We start from the raw sequence: 22,293 nt of genomic DNA on the forward strand, positions 1-22,293 counted from the left end.
AACTCCAAATAAATTTATCTAGAACTGCAAACACCCTACTTGCAAATGGAACTGCGAACACCCTACTTGCAATCCATAAGTTCAAACTAGCATGGATAGTATTTAATCTTTTCTTTAATAACAATAATATTAAATATTAAATTTGTAGAATGTATATATTGAGTTTGTTTAATTTACTGATCACCTACAAACTACAAGTAGTTTTGCTTGTACTACGTCAAAATAAATTATTGATTATTTATTGAATAATAATAACTTTTGTTCAATTTAATTTATATGGTTTCCATTTTAATTATATAGTTTTTTTTTTAAAAATAAAAATTATATTTAACCAAAAACAATTTAATACACAAACACGATCCATAGAGTCCAGCACATTATCTATTATCTATTTAAAAAAAAACAATACACCAATCTCAGTCCTAACTAACAAATCATGAGTTGAGTTAATTTATCTCTATACTTGAGCTACACCTACATTCTATTCACTATACTCTCTATTATATTCACTATACTCTCTATAATGCTTGTAGCCATATTTCTCTCTCTATAATCTTTGTTATAAACAACATTATTCCTATTCTCCCACACTTCATATACCGTCTCCCTATGACAATCTTAACAATCTAGCTGCGCCAATTTTTGCTGCAAATTCTTGCTAGCCAAACAATCTCCTGATTCCAAACTTAAATGTTATGGCTTTTGTTCATCCACCTAAGAATTTCCTCCCAGACCTGCCTTGATGGTATATAATTTCGACACAATCACAAAATAAGCAGTTCTGGTCCATCAGAATGCCAAACTTCGTCAATCTATCTTTGGTGGCAAGTCTTTTCTGGAAGGCGAGTCAGAGTACCACCTCAGCCCTAGGCCTGACTCTATTCTTGCACATGATACCTCCCTACTCAACCTTAGGAAGGTGCTGCCGAAATTCCAAATAAAACTTCTTGTACGAAATTATATTGTTTTTTATGAAAGGTATTATTAATTTGTTATTATTATTAGTATATCAATAAGTTACTAAATATATTTTCTTTTAAGTATTATCTAGTATTTATTATTAATTTTTTTATTTCAATTCTTTTAGATTATACGTTTTATGTATTGGTATATTTGTAAAAGATTTACCAGAGATGACGCGATGTTGACCAAGGCACGTAGATAACACCATGGTAGTTAAAATCGGACGAGATGTTAAATTGGTATGCTTAAGAGTGTGTTTGCTTTGAGATAGATGGATGTGAGGAGAGGGGAGAGGAGGAGATATTTCAAGTGAAATATGTTTGTTTCAATTTTTAGAAGGGGAGCAAAATCTCTCAAAAGCACATTTTTTACGTCCCCCCAAATCGGAGGGATTTAGAGAGAAAGGGGAGGGAATGTGAGATTTAATATTTAACTAACTAATATATTCACTAAAATATCCTCAGTTTTATTTTAATGTTTCAAAATTATTATTTTCTTTTGTGTGCATGCTTCTCTTTTTTGTGATTATTCTCTATTGCTTTCGCCAACTTAATATAATTATTCTTCACCTTTAAATTATTTTTTATTTAATATAAATTATAATCACTAGTTTCAATTTTATGAATCATAATTTCTCTTTTAATTGATTTCATTTATTCTTTGTAATCTATGAAATTAATGTGTAGTTAGTTTTCTCATAGGTATGTATTCAAAATTTATCACAAAGAGAAGGGTTTTGTCGAATTATAAGATAAATTATATATGAGGCTTTAATAGAGAAAAGTGTCAATGGAAAATTGAAAAAGAGATGATCATGGGTTTTGGTGAGGTTTGGATGCGTTGGATGGAAACTTTAGTTTTTTCGAGTCATATGTCGGTGTTGGTGAATGGTAGTCCGACGAAGGAGTTTGTTGTAGAGAGGGGTTTGAGACAAGGAAATCCTCTTTCTCCTTTTCTTTATGTCATTGTAGCGGAAGGTCTTAAGGGGATGGTGAACAAAGCGGTGGAAAATGGGGATTTTTCTGGTTTCAATATCAATAGGAAGTGTAACATCGATATTCTTCAATTTGTGGATGACACTTTGTTGGTGGGAGATGGTAGTTGAAATCATATTTGGGCGATCAAATCGGTGTTGAGGGGTTTTAAAATAGTTTCGGGCCTCGGTATTAATTATCAAAAAAGCAAGTTAGTTGGAATTAATATTAATTCTAATTTCTTGGAAGTTGCTTCTTCTTTTCTTTCTTGTAGTTTGGAGGATAAAAACTTAATCTTTCTTGGCATTCATATAGGGGTTAATCTGAGGAGGATTGACACTTGGAGGAGTCTTGTGAACAAATTAAAAAAAGGTTATCTACTTGGAAGGGGCCATTCCTTAGTTTTGGTGGAAGAATTACTCTTCTTAAACCCGTGATGAGTAGTCTTTCTATCTTTACTCTCTCTTTTTATAAAGCTCTGATAGGGATCATTAAGGAGATTATTAGAATTCAAAGTAATTTCCTTTGGGGCGGCTCGGACGGTGTAAGAAAGATCCATTGGGTGAGTCGGAAGGTTTTATGTCTTCATTTAGAGAAAGGGGGTCTTGGTCTTAGAAGAGTGTGTGTTTTTAATTTACCTCTCCTTAATAAATGGAGATGGAGGATTTTAGAGGAGAAAAAGGCTTTGTGGTACAAAGTGTTGAAGGCGCATTATGGAGACATTAATTTATTGGTTGTTAATGGTGAGAGAGGAGGAAAGATTAGGGTTTCAAAATCGGATTGGTGGAAAGATATTGTCTCTTTGGTTAAAGGAAATTTCGAGGATATTTTTGCTAAGAAGGTGTATTTTATTCTAAGTAATGGTTTTTCCGTTTTTTTTTTGGAATTCTTAATGGTTGCCTTATGGTTGATTGCGGGATTTTTTCCCTTCTTTATTTTCACTGTCCATTTTGAAAGATGCATCGGTGGGGAGTATGGGGGGTTGGGTGAGAGATGTTAGGGAGTGGGGAGATTTTGGAATTTTACCTCCGGACAGCCCCGGTATACCCGAAGATTTGATTCTTTTACATGATAATTTGAATCTTTTTTCTCCGAGTATGGAAGGAAAACATAAGGTTGTTTGGAAGGATGACATGGATCTTTCTTTTACGGTAAAGGGTTGCTATGGATTTCTCTCTTCTTATTTTGTTCCTTTTGGTTCGACTAATATTTATGATAAGGCGTTTGGTCTTATTTGGAAGATGCATGTTCCTCTCAAAATAAAAGCTTTTGGATGGCGGTGTTTTCTTGAGAAGCTTCCTACTAAAGATTAGCTTGTTTGTTGAGGTATTCTTTCTAATTCTAGTGATATTTCTTGTGTTTTTTGTGAAGTTGCTCCCGAATTTTTGTACCATTTGTTGTTTGGTTGTCATGTTTCCGTTTTAGTTTGGAAGGAAGTGGCCGGTTTGATTGATTTTGTAGACTATGAAACAGTTGATCTTTTGGATAGCTTTTTGAGGTGAAGATGTTTTTGTAAATACAAGAGGGCTAAAAAAGGAAAAGAAGAATGTGTTTGGTTAGCAACAATTTGGTGTTTATGGATCCTTAGGAATGAGATTGTTTTTAGAGAGGAGGATTGGAGCGTTTTGGATGTTGTTTGGAACATCAAAGTTTTGTTATGAAGGTGGTCCTTTATCGGGAATATTACATAAACCAATTGTAATTTTTATGAGTTTTGTAAAAACCCTTTGTTTTTATCTCTTTTAAGTTTCATTTGGTGTGTAATCTTTCCTTCTCTGAGTAGTTCCTCGGTGCTTTTGTAATCGGGTTCGAGAACCTTTGTTCTCTTTTAATGAAACTTGCTTACAAAAAAAATAGTCTCTTCTAGATTTTTTTTATGAGAGGAAGAATGATTAAAAAGTTGTCGAATATATAAAACTTAAGAAGATTTACGTTGAAGGGAAAAATTTTTAGAGTTTTAATTGGGAATTACACTTCTAAGAGTGAGAAATCTTTGGAAAACTCAAAGTTTAATGAGAGAGAATTTTTCTATAAAAAGTTGGACTAATGCATTGGAATACAACGTTACAACATTCATAGTCTTTTGTGTGGTTCAAATTCCATGTCTTAATAAAGTAGAGAGGAAATGAGTGTCCTTGTAGTGGGATCCATTTATCATTTATCTACATCAAAAAACACCAACCAAGTCAATTTTCTTTTGCCTTTAAAGAACATGTTATTTCCTTTCTACGACAATTGGGTGAGTCTCCAAAGGTCGAGCAGCAATAGAATGCAGGGCCTAAACATGCATAACTTTGTTAATATTCCTTCTTTTTCCCGTATTTTCTTTTGCATGAATTCCCTTTTAGCATTAATCTTAAGAATTTTAGATGACTCCCTTAGATTAGAATAAACAATAGTGCATCCTGTCAAGTACGATAGACGTGAGGGGTGCTAATACCTTCCCCTTGTGTAACCGACTCCCTTACCCTTTCTCTTAGTCGCGAGACCTTGCTTTTTCCCTTTTAGGTTTTCTTCGGTGTTTTCATTTCCCTTCTCTTGGAATAAATAAATACTCGGTGGAGACTTTATTGTTTTGATTTCTCCAGTTGCTTCAAATTCCCCTGTGTTATTTAACTTTCTGTTACAGTTATTTGCATATATTTATGTGTGGTATATATGTATGTTGTCAATAGATGATGTCCAGACATTTGTCCTGACATTGTTGTTTGAGTTGAGATATCAATCTCATATTATGATTTGTGATGGTTGTCACTCTGTCATTTATCTGCATGAAAAGGTTGTAGGTGAATTTATTATTTAGTATCAGGATCAGATGCCATATCATATGTCTTGATGTCATGTTTTGATGTTGGAACATCAATGTTAACATGTTGTATCTGCCAATGTACCGGAGAATTTCAATTGGCATCAGAGTAGGCACCCTATCTGTTTATGAGGTGAGCTTCAGGGAGATAATTTTTCTGGTACTATGACTCAACCATGTGTGTCTTCTTAGGGTTTCCACTAATCACAAAGGTTACAAATGTTTTGATTTCTTACAAAGAAAGATCATTATTTCACGACATGTCATCTTTTATAAGACACAATTTCCCTTTGTGCACATGTCTTCCCTGTATCTCACCATATATGACTGCTTCATTGATGACTTGTACACCTATTTTGTTCATCAATGGACCAATTCTATCTTGTAACTTCTTATCATAATCATCCTATACCAGTCTTATACGTAGCATGTGGAGTATCTACAAACCTAAAAAACTCTTTAACCTTTATATTACCATTGATGATCCAATCATAACACATGTAACACTCAAGGCCGAAAAAGGTGTGAGTGGTTAAACTACATGTAACACTCGAGGCCGGATATGGCAAGGAGAGGTTGCCATATCGGACTGAGGGTTTAAACTGCATGATCGAAGGAAAGCTTATAAGGATTGATGGATACTACCTATACTAACAAGATGCATCTTCTTTTCGGTAGCCCGTTCCATAAGAACTCTATAATTAAGCGTGCTTGAATTGGAGCAATTATGGGATGGGTGACCTTCTGGGAAGTTTATCAGAAAGCGTGCGAGTGAGGTCAAAGTATGCTGAAAAGACCCGTGTTGATTTGTGGGGTTATTTGATCATCCCAAAAGCAGTCTGAGCATTACAAATGGTATCAGAGCCAGACTTCTCCCAGTACGATGTGGTTCGAGGACGAACCATGTGGAAGCTGGTGGGCATGTAACACCCAAGGCAGAAAAAGGCGAGGGTAGTTACACCGCATGTAACATTCGAGGCCGAATATGGTAAGGAGTGGTTGTCACATCAGAATGAGAGGGATCCTAAGGCCGTGCAGGTATGGGAGTGCATAGTAAAAAAAACCTTATAAGGATTGATGGGTACTATCTATACCAACAAGATGCATCTTCTTTTCGGTAGCCCTTTCCATAAGAACTCCATCTTATTTTGATGCCCCATCTTTACTAGTGAATCCATTTCTTGGCCTCTTGTTGGATACAATATCAGAAAAAGAGTCAACCAGTTGCCCTGCCAAACTACTTGGATCGTCCATCAGAGTTTGAATGTAGGTATTTACCACCCTGCGTTCCTGATCTATTAATCTCAAACTAAACCATGTTAGCAATTTTAACCTAAACTCCTGTTTGATGTGACCCTCACACTCTAGCCAACGGATTAGTTTTACACAATACTCAAAGTTTTCATCCAAGGAACGTGAACCATCCGGCATACGTAAAGGAGAATCATTTATTAAAGTGTTGTCGCATTCATGTCCTTCTTCATTTGATATCCCAGCCCTTTTCCTGCCAGCATATACACGAGAATCAATAGGTGAGACTTCTCTTTGGCCATGAGCCCAAGTTTGTGAGTCGCAACTCCTATGTGAATTTGCTAAATCATTTTATCTCCATACTTGAGGTACACCCACATCCTATTCATTATACTCTCTATTCTATTCACTATACTCTCTATTCTTGAGATAGTCTATAGAAATCAGCCAATGGGTTATTGTGATCCTCATCACCCAAATTATGTATGGCACTTGCGAAAATCTGTCTATGGTCTTAAGAAAGCGCCTCATGCCTGGTACTAACACGTTGGTGACTTTGTCGCCACCATTGAATTTCATCATAATTCCTTTGATCACTTACTCTTCATTTACCATCATGGATACGACATGACTTAAATCTTACTTTATGTTAAAGACATCATTCACATCACCTCATATTATAACCTACACAAATCTATCATGGCACTCCTTGCCTCCAAGTTTCCTATAAAGGATATGGGACTGCTGAGCTATTTTAGGGGTATTGTTGTGATCAAACATGTTGAAGGAATATTTCATAATTAAAGTACCTATGCTATTGAAATTTTTGCTCGAACAGACATGGCCTCATGCAAACCATCTTCTACTCCAGTTAACACCAATTAGAAGCTCAGTACCTCTGTCGACACTCCATATGATGATCATGTATTATATCAGGGTCTTTCCAATACTTTACAGTATCTCATCTTTACCCATCCTATCATCTACTATGTTGTTTAGCAAGTGTGTCTTCACATGAATGCTCGCTTGCAATGAAACACATATCCATCTTCTTCCATCAAGAAACGTGTTTCCTTCACATATGCTGATTGGGGTGGATGTCCTGGCACTCATCGATATACTTTTGGTTATTGTGTTTTTCTTGGTGACAACCTAATTTCATGGTCTTCCAAGCGAAAACTCATATTTTCTCATTCTTGTGCAGAGGTTGAATAACAGGCCGTGGCTAATGCGGTTTCATAATCATGTTGGATATGTAACCTTATCTTGAAGCTTTATTTTTCTATTTGTCAAGCTACTCTTGTGTACTGTGATAATGTTAGTACTATCAACCTATTCAGAAATTCTATCCAGCATTAGTGTATGAAACACATTGAGGTAGACATTCACTTTGTTTGGGAGAAGGTCACTTGTGGTCAAGCTTACATTCTTCACGTTCCTTCTTGATAAGTGCCAATTTTTAGTGCTTTTGTATATATGTTTTGTGGCACGTATCGAGACTTTTGTTGATATTCGTTGAATAATTCCCCGTTTTGTGTATAAATATGTATACTTTGTAAATAGTTATATTTTCATATACTTTTATACCGTTTGATAGTTTTTGTGTCTTTTTGTAAGTATTCTTGCGTATTTGGAGCATGAGCAATAAAGTGTCGAAGACACGACTTCAAACGTGCGATTTGGAGCAACGGAACATATTCATAAAAGAATAAGGCTCAAAATAAGGATGATAAAAATCATCAATTTGGTTGCCATTTTATCATTGTTAGATAGATCATTGGATAAGCTTTCCAACGCTTCGAACCGGACGCAAATAAGAGTTACGGTTCTCAAATTATGGCCGAAATAGTGCAAAATTTGATGTTGTACCGGGAAAATTTTGAACTCGCCTGGCGAGCCTGACTGACCAAAAAATATGAAAATGTTGTTAAATTGAGCCGCCGGGCGAACCGTTTAGCCGTCGGGCGAAGCGGTCTAGATAGAAACACGTTTTAAGGGCCAAAAACACATTTTTTAGATTATGGTTTGAGTATTTTTCGCTCCCACTCCATCACCAAACATATTTTAGGTAAATTAGCTTAGAAAACAACTATAGAGCCTGCATTTGGATGATCGGAGGTGGATTGATCATCAATCGGAGCTGACAAACAGAGAGAGTTTCGGTTCATTTCTCTTGTTCTTTGTGTATTTATCTTTGGTTGGGTTTTGTATATGATTTTACTTTGAACTCATGTATATTTGTCGATCATGGTGTTGTATAAAGTTTGCTATACAAATCATTATTGATGTTTTCCTTAATCTTTTTTCTTTATGTTTGGATTTGGGTTGTTATAGACATATACCTCACAAATCTTGATTAAGGATGGATTTCTATTAGTTCTAGACTCTAGAGATAACTTTTGGAGCTAATATTTGCCGTGGAAATCAAAGCTTAATGGCTATGTGTTGTTTGTGTTGGTTGAGAGATCGTCGAAGTGAGCAATACGGTTGTGTGCTATGTTGTTAAGGTTGGCTAAGAGATCGTCGCTGAGATGATATAGTAGTTCTCTATACTTTGGGTTTGAAATGACTTAGAGTGTGAGCGATGCTTGATGACATTGATGCGTATTGTAGGTTGAGTATAACTGATCGATAAGTTTAAGTTTGTGAGAAGTAGATTATATGCAATGTCTGATAAGTCTCTTCTCTCTGAAGAATGAATTCTTTTTGTGTTGATATTTACTTTTGTGTTTTTATCTTTAACAAATTCAATTCAAACTCATAACTTTGGAAACTGTTGAACGGCAGTTCAATGCATTAGTCCCTGTGGAGACGATAAATTCTCGGATAGATATTTCCAAAACTTCTGTTGCTTGCCGCTTTACCGCTTTAGCACTTTTCGATATCGAATTGCTGGTATCTTCAACAAAAGCCTCCCTAAAATTCTCTTTGATGATTTTTGGACCAGTTTAAGCGTCCGTCAACCTCCCGTCCTGAATGCGGAAGTGTGATAGAATATGTATTTATTTGTTAATTGAATATGTGTTTATATTTGTATATAAGTCCCACATAGACTATAACATGTAATGAACTATAAATCTCTCTCTCTCTCTCTCTCTCTCTATATATATATATATATATATATATATATATATATATATATATATATATATATATATATATATATATATATAATACATTTTCCGTAGTGCTATTCTCACACAGTTGATCTTTTTTTTTATTTTTTTGATAAGCAACTATGTATTTAAATAGCACAAGGGGTGCCAACCCAAATACATAAAAAACACCAAACAGCAACGAAAAACCACTAGAAACCCACCAACAAGGACGGATTAACTAGCCAAATTCCCCGATCACACTCGATACCTTTGTTAGCTACAAACGAAAACCAATCTCACCCCATGGATTTAATACAATTCACAACCCCCAACACATCCCACCTCTTATTTGAAAAAAGCAACTCATTCCGGGCACGCCAAATATTCCATGAAATCAAAAGCCAAAAGAAAGGGACCAATGGTGCACGTACACACACCTCCAGAAAACTTGCAAAACGATCAAGTATATCCATGTCCATGTTCCCGATTCCAATATCCATCTCTTCACCTAAAAGCCAAAATAATACCAGCTTCCAAACCTTTCCGGATTCAGAACACAACAAGAATAAATGCTCCCTCGATTCAGTACCGCTGTTGCATAACGGACAGGACAGCGCTTCACCTCCAACCAAAACCCCTCTACGCCAAAGCTCCTCCCTAGTGGGAAGGCTACTAAGGATAAACCGCCAACCGAAGCACTTTATACTTTCAGGAACCTTAGCCCTCCAAACACTATGAATAGCCATAACTTTCAGATCCTCCAACCCAAAGGCCTCACTCCACAATGTGTACAGCCGACTGTAAGCGTCACTGACCGAATAAGAGTCGTTCTCGCTGCCCCATACCACCGTCCCCTCATCATCGTGCGAGACAGCATCCAAAAACCAAACCTTATCATTGAATTTACCTCTACAAACTGCCCTGATGTCTCGCCACCATAAGGAAGATTTTTGAATTCTATATCTTGAAGTAACCTCGTGAATCCGCTGCTCACAACCACCGTATCTGCAAGTCAAAATATCTGACCAAACAGACTGCGTATTCTCCAAACACCGCCAGCCCCACTTACTAATTAACGCCAAATTGAATAACTTAACATTCTTAACCCCCAGCCCTCCGTCCTCCTTCGACAAACAAACCTTGTCCCATCTATCCCACGCGATTCTCCTTTTATCATCTTTCGGTTTACCCCATAAGAAAGACCGTTGAATAGTAGTAATTTCCTCCCACACCACCCTCGGAGCCTTGAAAAAAGAGAGCCAGAAAATTGGAATATTGTTCAGCACCGAATTTAGAAGAGTTACCTTGCCTCCAAGGGAAAGATGCCTTCCCTGCCAAGAGCTCAATCTAGATCGCAACTTAGTGATCACCGGTCTCCATGTTTCCTTTCTACGATGATTGGCTCCCACCGGCAGCCCCAAAAACTTGAACGGGACACTACCAGTTGAGCACAACAGAAAAGTTGCTGCTGCCCTTAAATCTTCAATTTCCACATTGATACCAAACAGCCTAGTCTTGTTTAGATTTACACTAAGCCCCGAAACTCTTTCAAAGCCTCTTAGCACAGCTTTGATACACCATAAGTTTTCAGCCTTTCCATCGCACAACATCACCGTATCATCCGCAAACTGCAGGAGGTCGACATGGGTTTGTTGATTAAACTGAAATCCCCTGTACCCACCAACTTCTCTTGCATTCCTCATCAGCCCTGATAACCCCTCAGCCGCCAAGAGGAAAAGAAACGGGGATAATGGATCCCCTTGACGCAGCCCACGAGAAGCAAAAAATTCAGCCGTAGGGGAACCATTCACAAGAACAGAGATATTATTAGTGAACACCATTGCCTCCATCCAGCCACACCATTTGTTCCCGAATCCCACCCGCCTAAACATGTACCTAAGATAATTCCACGAAACGCTATCGTACGCCTTTTCATAATCAATCTTCAATATCATGCAGCGTTTTCTATTCCTCCTTGCAAAATCCACCGTTTCATTAAGAACCACCACACCATCCATCATTTGCCTTCCTTCGATGAAGGCTGATTGATTAGCAGAAACCAGCTTCCCCATCACCTTCTTCAACCTACCGACCAACAACTTTGAAAGCAACCGATACAAACATCCAATGAGACAGATTGGTCAAAATTCATCCACACCTTGGGGATTAGCCACTTTTGGGATCAGGGCCAAAAACGATGCCGTAACTGTCTTGGGAAGCTTGCCTCTGTTATGGAAATCCTGAACAAAGTGAATCACCTCAGAACCAAGAAAACTCCAACAGAATTTCAGAAACCCCAACGGATACCCATCGGGACCTGGGCTTTTCTCACAGTCCCCAAGCCACACTACTTCCTTTATCTCCTCCATGGAGAAAGGCGCCTCAAGCAAGGCACGATCCTCCTCCGACGAATACTGAAATCAACACCATCAAGCTCCGGTCGCACTTCATCACCCTCTACAAATCTATTAGCGAAATGATGAAAAATCTCATTTCTGATCTCATCCACCTCAGACAGAAAGCCATTAGCAGAATTAATCCCAACAACGGTTGATCTTAATATCTCTCAATATCTTACATCTTCCATAGTGGTCTCCATCTCTGTTATAGAAGTGTAATGCTAACATGTGTCTGAGAAAGAATATAAGTTAATAATTAAATGTAAAAAAATCTTGAAAATTAGGTATTATTTTAATTAAAAAATAATAATGAGTTTTTTCATTGTTTTTTCCAACACAAAATTTTCATTTTTATGTTTCTTAACTTGTGGTCTATGGACACATGTTATCATTATTCTGTTTAAAATAAGAAATTAATAAGATATATTTTGGTGATTAATGAACTAATAAATTTGATTAATTACATAAATTTTTATATTTGTATTAAAATATATACTTTTTATTAAAAAATTAAGTAGTATTATTCAATATATATTGTGAATAATAAAGATAATTCAACTTTAATTATATACAAAGTTGAATAATACAATTCATAAATATATGAAGAGAAAATACGGTTATGAGTATAGACATATGAATGTACAAAAGTTATTTTCTATAAAGAGGTCTTACATCAATACACTCTTAAACTTTATTTGATGCAATTATCAGAGCTCTTTATTTACATATTAATATGCAAATTATTACCTGTGCAAGATTATGATAACACACCAACTTGTTAGTATTTGTAGAAACTATAACTATAACTAATGAAAGCTACACCATTTGAAGTATATGTGATTGTGATTCTCTGAACATTCTTCTGAATGCTCAGTTTTAAAAACGTGGTTGTTGAATCGGATGGGGCATTTCACTTTCAATCAATTCATATGAAGAGTATGTCATGTGAGTAAGGGTCTAATATTTTGTAACTTTTAAAAATATCACAAATAAAAAATTTGTTTCTAATGTTACTTTTCAAAACTGTTTTAAAAATGAGAAAAAAAGTGAAATTTAGTTGATAAAATAATTTATTTAAAAAAGTTTTAGAGATGAAAACATAAAAGCCTTTTTGATAGTTAGAATTTTTAAATTTTTTTTTATTAATTTAAAGTGGAATTGGACTGAACTTTTCAAAAATATTGTAGTAGACCAGCTTATACTAATCTTATAAAAGTTGAGCATTAAATTTAGTGAACCTTCTTCTTCTGCACTTTCACATGGATAAGTAAATTAGTTGTTGACTTTTAATTTGACATTTTAACATTTACCCTACACTTTAATAAAACAAAAGAGGTAAAATGGAACAACAGCCACCCACTCAATTATTTGTCTTAAATTCTTATCAATCATTCCTTGATCGTTCTCCTTATAGAGTCTACCTCTGAACCTTCTTTATCTTATCAATTAATAAATTAACTAAAAATCTACACACTAATCAATTAAAATTTGGTCCAAAATGAATAACTGAGGGCCCACAAGTTAATTTTTAATTTTTTAACATTAAACTTAATTTTAACATTATTTAAATATTATTATATAAAAACTATTTGTTTACAATGACTCCGAATAAAAAAATCAAGGCTATTATGTAAATATTAAAAACCTTCGGTCAAATTAAAACAAAAAGTATGATGTAAAGATTTTTTAACAACTCCCAAAAAAACATTAATGAGAGAAGTTGAGGTGTATGGGGCTAAAACCTTTGTTAACTATATAAAAAAAATGAGGGTAGTGTAAAGAAAGTCCACATACAATACACCTTTTAAATTTAAAAACATAAAAATTTATGTTATTTTTATGTTATTGTCCAAGTCATAAAAGGGTGGAAAAATGGGACAGACATATTTATAGAATGTACATCTAAAATCTTAGTATGTTTACGGAAAATGCGGTTTGGTCCCCATATTTTTAATAATTTTTTATTTTGGTTCCTCTATTTTAAAATTCAATTTAATTGATTTCTCTATTTTAATTTTTTTTGAGATTTTAATCCCTCATTTCATTTGAGTATATTTTTGATGATGTGGCACCTACACTGATAATATGGCATAGCTTAAGTGGGAAAAATAAAATGCCACATCATTTTTAATTAATTTATATTCTAATAATAATATAAATTAATATATTCAAAAATTAAAAAATTAAAAAATTAATTAAATTACATCAAAATTTTAAAAAAATTATTGAAATAATTCTTTTAATTTAATTTATTTTTTTTGAAGAATTAAAGAATTAAATATTTATAATTTAGAAAAAGATATTTAAGGAGGTTGGTTGGTGGGTTTTGATTTATTAGGACGTTAGTAGAGTTAGTTAGAAAGTTAGAAGAATGTAACTAGCTATATTCAAACTATATATCAGTAAAGATGACCTTCTCTATTATAACATAATGAATATCGAATAAATACAAGAAAATATTGCTTGAACTCTCTCTCTCCTATAAAATTTATTGACAACTCTTTATGCTTGAATTCTCATCTAGTATAATATAAGTATATAAAGGATCTTTATTGTGCCAAATGACTACTTCATAGTTAGATTTGCAAGCTCCCCCTTGAGAGTAAGACTTAGAAAATTTTGATAGTCCATATAATTTTAATCAATAATAATGTTCCTAGTTTAATCAATTTGAAGGATGCACGATAGTTTAAAACAGTAGAGATTGGTTAGTAAGCTCCTTCTGAGAATTAAAGAATTAAATAGAGTAAACGTACCAACAATTAGAATTTGTTATAGTTAAGATTTATTAGAGTGTCCTGTACACGAAATCTCTTCAGAACAAATATAAATTTGATTCATATTTTCCTGCATATACATTTTCCTTAGAATATTTCAAATGTATGGGTTTAATTTGGAGACAGATATATCAAAATCATTACTTTTTTCCCATTTGTTATAAATCAAAGAGAATGTAGAATACGCACAATGATTGAATGAAAAGGATTTAAACAATGAACTAGAAATATAAAGATTTTTCATTAATATTTTAAAAGAGTACATCAGAGAGAAAGATATGGAACATGAAGAACTAAGATGACCACACAACAATCAATCAACAGACACTTATCCAAGGTACTCAAACATTTCACATTCATCCTCTACTATGGCATCAACATGTGTATCCCTTCTTACTTGATTAACTATCCACGCCCTTATGAAAAGCTCGGAGATAAATCTTCCATAAGAAATGAGAAAAGGGATTTCTCCTTTATAGGAAAAAATTGTCTCCTTGATATTTTTGAAGATAGTAGCGGGAAGATCAGTGTATGCATTGTGTAACAGGAAATATAGGACATGTTTGTTCTCATAGGTCAAGAATTCCACTCCTTGCTCTCTAGGACGTAGGTTAGCCATCATATGTTGATGCCAAACTCCAGCCTCCAGGCGAGATTCATTGGACATTTGAGCATGTCAAAATTGTCGTAGATGTCATAGACCAGATATGTATAGAAGGTATTGTTGAACCTGTAGTGTTGGACAATTGACCTTATCTCCTTGCAACCTATTGTAGCCACAATTTATGAAGGAATGATCGTTATAGGAAATCCATAAAAAAAACGTATTTCCATTCCATTACGCCTAATGGATGCATAAACCCATAATTCTTGTACATGATTTGGGTAGATGGGAACATAGTAAAATGGTTTACCCATTTTTGTTTTAAGAACTGTTTTTAACAGATCAAATCCATGTCCTTTCAACTCAAAGATGTTGACAACTTTTTCTTAGATTACAAAAAGGAGTTCTTTATCACCCATAAAGGTTTTGAAAGTCATTTTGAAAGAGTGAGAGAAACAAAGAGAGAAGGAGTGAAATAATGTGAAAGTGAAAGACTGAGAGGGTGGGAGAAAAGTTTAAATAGGAAATAAGATAAGAGTGAAAGATACTACAAAAATATTTGGTTCAGATAACTACAAATGGAATTAAGTATGTCTTTTGAAAACCTAAAATATTAATAACAATAACACATTATCTATTAATGACTTATAAGAGATAAAGGATCATGATTTTCTTCTTTTCCCAAGACATAGAGCAACCCAAAAGTCTTATCAAATAATTTTAATATCTGCATGCGTGACAACTGTCAAACATTAGAGTCTCGATCTATTTAAGCTTGACTTTTGCTTTTCCTCGAATTTTATCAAATTAGAATCTGTCTAAGATCACTTTTGAGTCAATAGACACTTCTGTCTCCAGAAGGATAATACTTCAGATTTCATTTCCCAAAATCTTATACTATATCATCAGGGGAAAAAAAAGAAATTCTTCTGGACACAATTTCATGTTAATATTTTTAAAGATAAAAACGAATTTATCTTCAACAAAGGGTTCCGTAAAAATATCAGCCCATTGATGGTCTATGTCAATAAATTTTAGATTTAAAATACCCTTATGAACATTATCTCTTATAAAAGGATTTTTGATTTAAATATGTTTTTCCCTTAAGTGCAATATATGATTTTAGAATAAACAAATAGGTGAAGTGTTATCACACAAAATAGGAATGTTACCTTCTTTAGTCTGATAGTCTTCCAACTGGCTGTTAGTCCAGAATACTTGTGTGCTATATCCAGAGGCTGCAATATATTCAACTTCTTCAGTTGAAAGAGCTATTGTTGATTTCCTCTTACTGGTCCATGAGATTAGTTTTTCACACAAAAACCGATGGCTTCCTCTGGTTCTTTTTCTTTTAAGTCGGTCTCCAACATAGTTAGCATGAAAATAACCTACTAACTTGTATTCTTTTGATTTTCTATATACCAAACCAAGATTAGTAGTACCTTTCCAGTATCTAAAGATTCGGTTAGCAATTCTTAAATGAGACTTTTAAGGATCTAATTGGAATATAACACATAAGCATACAATGTATAGAATGTCAAGTCTAGAAGTAGTTAGATATAAAAGAGAACCAATTATAGCTTTGTATAACTTATGTTCGACCTTTTTACCTGCTTATTTCTTTTCAAGAATAATGTTAGATGCATAAGAGTCTTAGAAATCTTACATTTTAATAGATCAAATTTTTTATAAGCTCCTTCTTGCACTTGCTTTGATGCATGTAGGTTCCTTCTAGACTTTGGTGATATGAATTCCCATAAAGAACTTAAGCTCACCCATTAGACTCATTTCAAACTTTGTCTGCATATACTTAGAAAATTCCTCACAAAATAAGGCATTAGCAGAACCAAAGATAATATCATCCACATAGAATTGAAAACCAAGGCTATCATTTTTCAGTGTTTTGCATAATAAAGTTGCGTCAACCATTCCTTTTGTAAAATAGTTTTTGAAAAGAAAATTGCTTACTCTTTCATACCACGCTTTAGGAGCTTGTTTCAGACCGTACAATGATTTCTTTAGTTTGTAAACATAATCAAAAAAAAAAATCAAAACCGGGAGGTTGATGAACATACTTCTTCTGCAATGTAGCCATTCAAAAAAGGCACTCTTGATATCTAGTAGATATGAAATGATATTATGAGTAACAACAAATGAAACAAAAATACAGATAAATTCTAACCTTGGTGAAAAGGTTTCAGTATAGTCAATTTCTTCTTGCTGACTATAGCCTTGTGCAACCAATCTGGATTTGTTTCTTACCACATCTCCTTGCTCGTTTAGCTTGTTTCTAAATACCCATTTAGTTCTAATAATGTGTTTTCCTCTAGGTCTTGGTACATGATCCCATACACCGTTTCTATAGAATTGATATAATTTTTCAAGCATGGACAAAATCCACTCAAAGTTGAGAAGAGATTCATTGATAGATACTAGTTTAATGATAGACACCAGACCTAGAAGAGTTTATTCCTCTTGTCTTAATAAAGATCTAGTCATGACAAGTTTAGATTTATCCCCCATAATCAATTCCCGATGATGTGGGATTTTTGGCACGTGCTTTATTGGAGTGTTGGTTGGTTCTTGTTGAGCGTGTCTAGAGTTCTTGACCTCAGAGTCTTTATCTTAAGAATATTTATCTTTAGAGTCTAAACATGTGATTTCAAGATTTGCAAATTTTTCATCTAGCTTTGACTTTTCAGGGTCAAGCTTATCATTAAACTTAACATGAATTGACTCTTCAATAATTCGTGGTTTAGTGTTATACACTATATAGCCTTTGAGTATTCAGAGTATCTAAACATGATACACTTTGTGCCTCGGAATCAAACTTGTTAAGATATTCTTTTGTGTTGAGCACAAATCCGATGCACCCAAAAGGATGCAAATAAGAAATGTCGGGTTTTTTATTTTTCCACAATTCATAAGGAGTCTTATTGAGAATTGGTCTTATTGAGATTATGTTCTAAATATAACATGTTGTGTTAGCTTCCTTTACCCTTAAGTGTCTTTCCACATTAGTCACATTAATCATGGTTCTGGCTGTTTCTTGTAGAGTACGATTTTTCTTTTCTATAAAACATTTTTGTCGAGGTGTTATAGGACAAGAGAAATAATGATAAATTTTGTTTTAAATTATTCACCATGACCACTTTGTACTTTGATAATTTTAAATTCTTTTTCATTTTGCACTTGGGAGCATAAGATAGAAAATAAATAATGTGGCTTGTCCTTGTGCCTCAAGAATTTTACCCATGTCCATCTGCTGTAGTCATCAATAATAACTAATTCATACTTCATACCACTCATAAAGGTTTTTTTCACAAGCCCAAAAAGTTCAATGTGTAAGAGCTCCAAAGGCCTAGAGGTAGAAACAATATTTTTTTTGCTTTGAAAGAGGTTTTTGAAAAATTTCCTTTCTGACATGCTTCATAAAGAGAATCTAAAGAAAACTTCAGATTTGGAAAACCTCTAACAAGATTCATGTTGTTTATCTTTGGTATTCTTCTCAAGCTAACATGGCCTAACCGCTTGTGCCAAGTCCATTACTCTTCATTTACAAACAAAAGATATTTAACATTTTGACTTTTTAAATCACAAAGATTGATTTTATAAATATTGTTTTTCCTTTTTTCTCTTAATAGTACAAATTCATCCTTCTGACTAACAACTTTACAAGACTCTTTATTGAAGATAATAACATAACAATTATCACTTTATTGACTTATGGACATAAGGTTATGCATTAATCCTTCAACTAATAAAACATTAGAAATAGAAGGTAAAGAACCATTACCAAAAGTTCTGAAGCCAATAATTTTCCCTTTTTGATCTCATCCAAAACATACAGAACCTCCGAGCATAAGTTCTAAGTCTTAGAACATTTGTCTTCTTTTCGTCATATGTCGAGAGCATTTAGAGTCCAGGTATCATGACTAGTGTAATGACTTCACTGGTAAGGACACATGTAACAAAAAATTTCTTATCTTCAGGTACTCATATCTTTTTGGGTCTCTTAAGGTTAGTTTTCCCAGAGATTTTATAAACCGAGGATCTTTAATATGTGTCATGTGTGTGACCATAGATGAAGTGGGAGTATATGGGTGTAGGAATAATCACCATATGATCTACATCTTTAGGGTAATACATTTTACCTCTTATTTAGTATACCCCATTCCTTTTTTTCCATTCCAATAACACCATAGTTCATGGAAGTCATGTTGCGTTTGTCTATGTGTTTGGCCGCGAATTTTTGAAAAGAAGTTTCATACTTCTTTGAAGCATATTATGAATTCATTGGAGCATTATAAACGGCCTATTTTTCTAAAACATCATTTTTACTCCTAAGATTATAGTTTTCTTTTTCAAAAAAGTTATTCTTTAAACAATATTTTCTTTCATTAGCTCACTATGTCCTTCAAAACAAGTTACAAGCATCTTTTTTAGAGACATGCATCGTCTTTGAAGATTTTGATTCTTTTCAAGAATATCATCTAGGGAAGTTTTAAGTTAAAAGCGGGTTAAAAATAAAATACCTCGTTTGAATCTAATTCTGGTTCTGACTCAGATTCGCTTGCTTCTTCCTTTGCCATCAAAGCCATGTTCGCTTGCTCTTCTTTATATTCATCTTCTCAAGAGTCAGAGTCATCACATGTTTCCATGAGACATTTCTTATCTTTGAATTACTTCTTCTTTGGTCTTTTGTTATTGAGTCTGGGACACTCGTTCTTGAAATGACCAGGTTCTTTGTATTCAAAGAAAGTAACCTCTCTATGGGCTTCATACTTCTTCGACCCTAATGTTGAATCAGAACGACCATCATATATTATGTAGCCTATGAACCTTTTCTATATTTTTCTTCCAGAGTTGATAAATTCTTTTGGACAACAAAGCCACTTCTTCTTTATTGTCAGAATTCTTTTGGATTTTAGAGAAACATATTTTACTTTCTTCAGAGGCTCATCTTCCTCAAGCTATATTTCATGACTCTTTAAAGAACTTACAAGTTCTTTGAGAGTTGTACAGTTGAGATTCTTTGACACCTTTGGTGTGCATTCACCATAGGCCTCCATTTCTTTGGAAGACTTATGGTGATTTTCTTTACATGATATGCAGTAGTTTAGGCTTTGTCTAGGACTTCTAGTCCTGCTACGATAGTTTGAAACCTTGAGAATATACTCTTGAAAGATTCATACTTCTAAATCAAGGCTACGACGTTGATTTCTTTGTCTTGCTCATTTCTTCGTGATTCATCATGAGAGAATCAAATACAGGCTTCGCAAAGTCTATTTGTTATCTTTTCATACCCAGTGTATGAGATGGCGTTCAACAAAATGGTTCTATATCTGTAATGATTTTTATTTTCACTTTTCTGTTGATCATTCATAATACTTCTATAGAGTTTAATACCATTGTCATTCATAGGATATGTGTAACCATTTGTTACCATATCCCATAGACCAACATCAAATCCAAAAAAGAAACTTTAGATTCCGTAAGCCATTTTTACATGCTAGAACTATAAACATATCAAACTTAACATACATTTTCTTCGTGAGAGAATAGTAGCAAGCAGGTTGCATATTGCAAACATGCTCACCAAGTCATTTTCATTAACTTATTCACTGATTTCATATACAAATCAAAATTACTGCATTTCAGACCTTATGAGTTGGTAAGAGGGTACTAAGTCTCAAACAAAATAAGTAGAGTTAATTAGGAAGTTAAAAGTGTTGGGAAATAACACAGCTGAAGAAAAAAACAAAAAAAACAGAACACAACCAATAACACAAGAATATAACGTGAAAACTCCAAAACCGGAGAAAAACCACGAACGTTGTCTAAATAGACAACCAGAGAATTATTACTATGTGAAAATTTTACAACACATAGACTTCTCTACTCTCACCCAATCCCCTAGTACACCCACACTCTTACAAAGCAAATATTTAAACTAAATCTCACAACACTCTAATACAAGAGCATAAGAGAATAAAGAAAACCAAATATAAGCTTAAAGTTCTTTTTGACTAGTGTATCTAAAACAACGAACTTAAGTCCAATATATAGCCTTATCCCCCCCTTGCTTCACTACACTAAGCAATGTGGGACTTCTCAAATAGCTACTTTTTAATTTCCTTCTTTATTTAAGAATTTAGGCAACATTAGACATACAATCAACCCCGACAATCTCCACCTCGATTGTAATGGTCTTCAATCTTCATTGTCTACACCGACAATCATAATTCTCATTGTCTATACCGACAAATCAAATTATCATACTCCACCATAAATAGTACATTACACTTGAAACTATTCAGCCTTCGACACACTCACCACACACCTTGCATCAATGCCAACCAATTCTCGTGTGTTGTTCTTAATCCGCTAGCAATGATTTGTCCTTTTGCATGGTATAGCAGAAATACCATAAGGACACACCTTATATTCTAAAAAGGATCCCCATCATCTCCCAAAACAAGGGAGACATTGCTAGCATTTGCCTCAAGTCTTTTTCAGATACTACTCCACCTGGACAATTTCTCTTTAAATGCCCAGACTTTCTACACTTCCAGCACACCATATTATTTGCATGGATCTTCTTCCCATTATCCCCCCTTCTAGTTACCAACGCCGAGTTTGATGAAGTACTTTCATCACTTTTCATCCTCCTTTCTTCAGAAATAATTTTAGTTGCAACTTCTTCAAAACTCAACTTTTTTTCCCATACATCAAAACAGGTTTGAGATGAATATAAGAAGGTGGAAGGGACAAAATAAGCCTTAACGCTTTATCTTCATCATCAATCTCAACTTTAATAGATTCAAGCTCAGAAACAATATTATTCAAAGTACTAAGATGATCATAGATTTTTGTACCCTCATCCATGCGCAAAGTGTGGAATTGCTGCTTTAGCAACAAACGATTTGAGATGTCCTTTGTCTGATATAACCCTTCGAGCTTTTCCCAAAGTTCCTTAGCTGATGACAAATTCTGCACATTCGCGAGAACATTCTTTTCCAAACACAAACAAATTGCACTCGCAACTCTCAAATCTAGTTCCTCCCACTTGTTAGCCTCCATGTTGGAAGTGTTTCCTTTTAGCGCCTTGTGTAATCCTGATTGTATCATCACATCCTTGACTTGTACTTTCCACGGGCCAAAGTTGATTCTTCCATCAAACTTCTCTATGTCAAACTTCATAGCACTTGAATAAGACATAGTAGTTGCGTGCAGACTGCAAACTGTGCACCAGGTAGGTTCCCAGGAAAGAGAGGTGGGTCACAACGGACACGCTTAAATACCAAGTCTTTCCTTAGTCAGAACTTCCCTAAACAACACTTTCACAATACCACCCCTTTTTCAGCACCTTCACAATATCACAATTTTTTCTTATGAGCAAGATCAGACTATGCTGCGAC

General features: G+C 34.3%; 1 protein-coding gene across 1 annotated transcript; it reads right to left on the reverse strand.

Annotated features, from left to right (window-relative positions):
* Positions 1-5,886: 5,886 nt before the first annotated feature.
* On the reverse strand, positions 5,887-7,107 carry LOC131630647 (VIN3-like protein 1). The gene is made up of 2 exons (XM_058901411.1): positions 6,950-7,107; positions 5,887-6,247 (listed from the first exon to the last, which is right to left on the reverse strand). Exons 1-2 carry the CDS (start codon positions 7,105-7,107, stop codon positions 5,887-5,889), a joined length of 519 nt encoding a protein of 172 aa, XP_058757394.1.
* Between the last annotated feature and the right edge of the window lie 15,186 nt (positions 7,108-22,293).

Source organism: Vicia villosa, unplaced genomic scaffold, assembly GCF_029867415.1.
Source record: "Vicia villosa cultivar HV-30 ecotype Madison, WI unplaced genomic scaffold, Vvil1.0 ctg.000714F_1_1_1, whole genome shotgun sequence".
NCBI classification, from domain to species: domain Eukaryota; kingdom Viridiplantae; phylum Streptophyta; class Magnoliopsida; order Fabales; family Fabaceae; genus Vicia; species Vicia villosa.